The 5,169-nt window shown below is 57.6% G+C and overlaps 1 protein-coding gene across 5 annotated transcripts in view; it reads left to right on the top strand.

Annotated features, from left to right (window-relative positions):
• The first annotated feature begins 1,568 nt into the window (after positions 1–1,568).
• LOC113204893 (uncharacterized) overlaps positions 1,569–5,169 on the top strand; it is an 8,603-nt gene continuing 5,002 nt past the window's right edge. For 2 of the 5 annotated variants that reach the window (XM_052265914.1, XM_052265915.1), the window contains exons 1-4: positions 1,570–2,175; positions 2,976–3,263; positions 3,850–4,024; positions 4,536–4,797. In XM_052265914.1, the coding sequence (XP_052121874.1) occupies positions 1,654–2,175; positions 2,976–3,263; positions 3,850–4,024; positions 4,536–4,797 (1,247 nt within the window). In that variant the 5' untranslated portion in view covers positions 1,570–1,653. Of the gene's footprint in view, positions 2,176–2,975; positions 3,264–3,849; positions 4,025–4,535; positions 4,798–5,169 lie in introns of all 5 variants that reach the window. The other 3 variants (XM_052265913.1, XM_052265912.1, XM_052265916.1) reach the window with 3 other exon arrangements.

Genomic DNA, 5,169 nt, shown 5'->3' with positions numbered 1-5,169 from the left:
TCACCCCCGCGACGCGATGCCCATAGGGCCGCGGACTACTGCGCCGCCACACCACCGACTTGCAAACCGATTTACCCTGCAGAGGGCGAGTGTTGAGTTTGCTCTCCTGGAATGATTCAGAAGTACTTAAGGAAAGAAAATGGTACCTTGCAGTCCCCCCTCTCAAATGTGAAAATCATGCCGGTTTCCTCCGCTATCTGCCTGGACAACTTTCACAGTCATAACAATTAAAAATTCTTCACACTAAAATCTTATGAACTCTTTCATTTGTAGCTTATATGGATTTTTGTCAGCATGCACTGCCTCCGCATTGAGAACTAAAGTATGACGTACTTTTGTTAATACCAGCGGATTAAAAAAGCGTTAGCGTTGATGTTGACCGAAATCAGTAGGCTATGATTTTAAAATTTCATAAGAATTAAGTGTGCGCAAAATTTGTGAACCCGAGATATTTCTCTAGACCCACTGCTGCCTGCTAATCTTTGCGTAGAGAAAGGAGAACGGCAAACGGAAAAAAGAGACAATATGATCGTGACCAGCTCTCCGGGAACGCAAATATAAATGGATTCGGAGGTGACAGTAAAAAGTGGGGATCCGTTTGATTAATGGGAGAGGGAATGTAAAAACGGCAGCGTGACGAGAAACAGGGCCTTTCTAACTGGGAGAGAGAAAGAGATAGAAGGAAAGATGGAAAAGAGAGGAAGACTGCACACTTTAAGATTAGGGGGGGATGGGAAGGGTCGAGGGAGGAGAACGCGAGAGAGGAGAGATTCAACTAAACCATGTGACTTAATCCGACAGGTGTATAATCGTCGTCCTCGAGACGTCTAAGCTTCCAACTAAAAATAATGTTCTGGACGCTGTCTGAAATTTACTTAACATATTGCGTGAAACCACAAAAAAATCGGTTCCAGGTTTTTCACTTCTTATTACTTTTTAGGATGTATCATTGTACCGTCAAATCTCTACTTGTGGGAAGTTAGCGGCCGCGGTCCATCCGATCGGGTTGCGACAAGGAAGGGCTGGGCGGGGCGGGGCGTAGTGAGGCGGAGCAGGGCGTGACGGGGTGAGGCGGGGTGACGCGGGGTGGGGCGGGGCGGGGCGGGGCAGGGCGGGGCGAGGCGAGGCTCAACAAGCGAGCTGGGCGAACTAAACAGCGCGGAGCGGCGCTATGTGGCGCCACGCCACGCGGTGCTATGCCATGATATGGAATGAGATGCGACGCCGGGGAGGGAACGGGGAAGGGGCTAACATGGAGAGAGGTGGGAGAGAGAGAGAGAGAGAGAGAGAGAGAGAGAGAGAGAGAGAGAGAGACGGGGAGAGACGGGGAGATGGGCTGAGGTCCTCCTCCGGGAATAGGTAGTGGGAGGGAGAGCGGGCGAGTAGCAGGCGAGGCGCGCCAGGGGACTTCCTTCCAAAACAATGCAAGTAAGTGTTCCCTAGTGGAAGGAGGCCGCGGGGGCCGCGGGGGCCCTGCGAGCTGAGCGACTTAGGACCGCGTTTGTGCCAACCAATCTGGAGGCCCATCTGTAACTCCACCCAAACACTCCCGGGACGCCAAGGACGCGGGCCCCGGCAGGCCCCGGCGGGGCCGTGCCCAGTGACAGGGCCGATGACGGCGGGCTGCCCGGGTGCGCGTGGGCGACTCAGAAAATGGAAGCAGGCGGCGCCCCAGGCAGCAGCGCGGAGCGGCAGCCAGTCGCCGACCAGGACGGCCGCGAGCAGCAGGTGACCCAGGACCCCGTCCACGACGCCGTGCAGGAGGACATCGAGGCACAGGTCTGCCCGCCCGACCTGCCTGACGACGACGACGAGGACGCCGACGACGACGACCAACAAACCGAGGGCCCTGTCAAGGACAACCACATCCCCACAGAGGACGAGCCGGATCAGGCGGACCCCGACAAGGACCAGGAGCAAACGGAGCAGGCGGCTGCGACTGTCGCCGACCCGGACCAGCAGGTCTCAAACGACAAGACCCCGCCGCCGCAGCCCCGCGTCCAAGACAGCGCGCCGGCCAAGAGCAGGCTGCCCGTCACCGCGAAGCGGCCCACCGCCCCACCGACCAAGCCGACCTCGAAGCCCCCCATGCGCAGGGCGCCGCCAGCGCCGCCGCACCAACCGTCCAGGAAGTCAGCCATGATGCGGATCAACCAGCAGCCGTCGCACCACCAGGTGAGGAGCGGAGCGGGCGGCGACTAATCCTAAAAGCACGACGCTCACGATCCCTCTCTCGGACCGAATTTTTCATACTCGCTACAACGGCCGCGCCAGCCAGCAGCGGCCACAGCAACGCCTCCCCTTCTAATCCTCCCTACTGGGGCGCCCATCCGTCTGGAGAATCTGATGGGATGGTAATGATGTCAGTAATTGCAGGGGTAGGGCGGGAAGAGAGAGAGAGAGAGAGAGAGAGAGAGAGAGAGAGAGAGAGAGAGAGAGAGAGAGCGCTGCCGAGATGAAGGGAGCGCGATGGAGGCAGGGATAGAGAGCGAACGGGGCGTTCCAAACCGTGCCAAGGGGAGCTGCTGGTGCCAGGGGGCTCGGAGGGAAGGGGAGCGTGGCTATAAAGGGTTGCGGCCCTGTCAGAGTTTTAAGATTTTCCTTCATTTTTCTGTCGTCCCAGAGAATAAAAATCGTCTTCGCGTCATGATTTCCCGCGTCCCTCTTTTCCTTCCCTCTTCGCCTCGTTGTCTCAAGGGAAGAGACAAAAACAAAGCGAGGGGACGAGATGACAAAAAAAGGAATCTTTGGCCGAGGCGAGGCACTCCATTTAGCTAATAATTAATCACCCACAATGAAGTGACGCCGCGTGACGCCCGCCGCGACACGCAGCGCGACGCACAGACCCGTGTCTCTCGAGGGACTTGGGACTTCACCTTCCCCTCGGACCTAGTTTTGCAACTCGTCGATATTTTTCCCTGGCCAATTGTCCCGCTCGTCCCCTCGAGAGTCCTGCAGCCCCGCTCTGCCAGCAGGACTCGTTTGGCGACGGCATCAGGACGGGGCCCTCGGACATCGACTCGGACTCGGAGGTCTCGGACGCCGAGCACTTCCTGGCCAAGGGGGCCTTCCTGCTCACGCCCAGCCACGAGCTGAGTCTGGAGAAGGCGTCCGCCATCTGCGAGAGGATGAACTTCAACGCGCCCTTCTCGCTCACCAAGACCGCCACGGGGATCCTGTTCAAGTTCGCGCGCCCCGAGGACTTCATGGCCACCTTCAAGAAGGGCTTCCATAAAGTGACCGGGGCGCGCTTCTACAAGAAAGTGAGTAAAGCAACCGAACCGATGTCGACCGTCGTCCGTGGTAGTCAGTGGGCAAATAATCCGATCAAACGTGATGGTTCTGATACCGGTGCGACTTTGTGAGTTTTGCTTTCAGTTCACTAAATACGAGTTATCGATGTTGTAAAAGCTAGCCTGTCAAATCAGATGGGATTGCATTGAGGGAAAGAGAGCTACTACACTCAAAATAAAATGAAAACGTGAAAGAGTCACAGCGATATTTATATTTTTGTACGTGCAGCAAAGCGGGGTGGAGTCCATCACGTCGTTTTAGTGCATCCGCAGTGGGTCGGATTTCAGGTTCGCGCTGAGCGGATATGGGGCGGGACCCGGCCCTTCCTGAGCGTTATGACGATTGTGGCCGTCTCTGGGAGGCGAGGGCGTAGTCTCTCTCTCTCTCTCTCTCTCTCTCTCTCTCTCTGTGTCTGGCGGGCAGGGCGGGTCGACAGGCCGCGGTCGAGTGCAGTATTCACGATACGCTCGGGTGATTGCCTGAACGCCTAGCCCCGGCCCCCGGCCGCCGGGCCACGCCGCGTCTCACGGCACCACGATGCCCTGCTGCCCGCAGATCCCGATCCCCTGCCGGCCGCAGAAGACGTTCACGGTGTTCGTGCTGGAAGTGCCGGAGGAAGTGCCCGAGGAGGACATTCGCCACGCCCTCTACAAATTCCATTCGGTCGTGGAAGTGGTCCGCCTGGTGGGCACGGGAGGGCCGCAGCAGCTCACACTGCAAAAGGACTCAAGTAAGCATTCATTTTTTCTTCAATAATAATCTGTTTATGCAACCCATTTCCATTTGACCTCGCGCTCTCTGCTGCCACGACGACTGGAAAGCCCGTCGTTACAATAACGAGATTCCGTACCCCTCCAACGCCCGAACTCCCTGCATCACCAAAAGAACAGAATACAGGAAACGATCCCGTAATCACTGTTTGGATTCGTTAAATGGCCGATTATCGGATTAATTAATAAAAACAGTAAAGATAAAAAGAGGCTCGCCCTTCTGGCGCAGTAACGCCTAAAACGCTACAGGTGAACCTCACCAACCGCCCTCTCATTTCATTTTCCGCATGCAAATTTTCCCAGTCGCCCATAGCGCAGCGAGCGAGGTGAAAGAGAGGGAGAGTGTGGAAAGGGGGAAAGGGGTAGGGCAGAAATCCTTGGGACATTAAAACACAGTTGAGCGAGACGCCCGGCCGCGCGCTCCAACAGGTGTAGCTGAAACCCCGTCGTGATGGCGTGCGTGTCCTGCAGGTGGCGGCGGCGGCGCTGCCGCGTCCTCCAAGGCGGTGGAGAAGGCCGTCGGCTCGACGGTGAGCGGGTCCACGGTGGAGCTGGGCTCGGCCGGGCCGCCGCCGCTCATCCGCGTCACCCTGGCCAACCTCGACGAGTACAACATCCTGCTGCAGAACGGGCTCGACTTCTACGGCGCCACCTTCTTCCCCACCGAGGCCGCCTCGCCCAGCGGGCTGGTGCGTCTGCCCGGCGCCGCGGCTCGCAAGCAGCAGGGCAACAGGTAATCCGGGCAGTAAGACGTACAAACTACTGCAACAACTCCAACAAACAGTAACAACACATTTCACGCGGGCGCGTTTAGAGTTTTCAACCCCGCAAGAGAGTCTCGCTGACCGACCTGTGACGAGCAGCCTCACCTCCACGCCAGGCCATTTCTTTCACTCTCGTGTTGGCGCCGCGCTTGTCGGCGGTGGGTGCTCTGCGCGAGCACCTGTGTGTGTGTGTGTGTGTGTGTGTGTGTGTGTGTGTGTGTGTGTGTGTGTGTGTGTGCATGGCAGCGCTTGTTGTTTCAGCCCCACCCCCTAGCCAAGCACGCGTGGTGTGACCTACTTCTCTGTCCCCGCAGACTACCGTGCGTATCATCCCCCACTCT

Source organism: Frankliniella occidentalis, unplaced genomic scaffold (genome assembly GCF_000697945.3).
Source record: "Frankliniella occidentalis isolate FOCC.00 unplaced genomic scaffold, Focc_3.1 Scaffold32, whole genome shotgun sequence".
NCBI lineage: Eukaryota > Metazoa > Arthropoda > Insecta > Thysanoptera > Thripidae > Frankliniella > Frankliniella occidentalis.
Note: the sequence above shows the minus strand (reverse complement) of the source record. Positions and strands in the feature narration are given on the sequence as shown.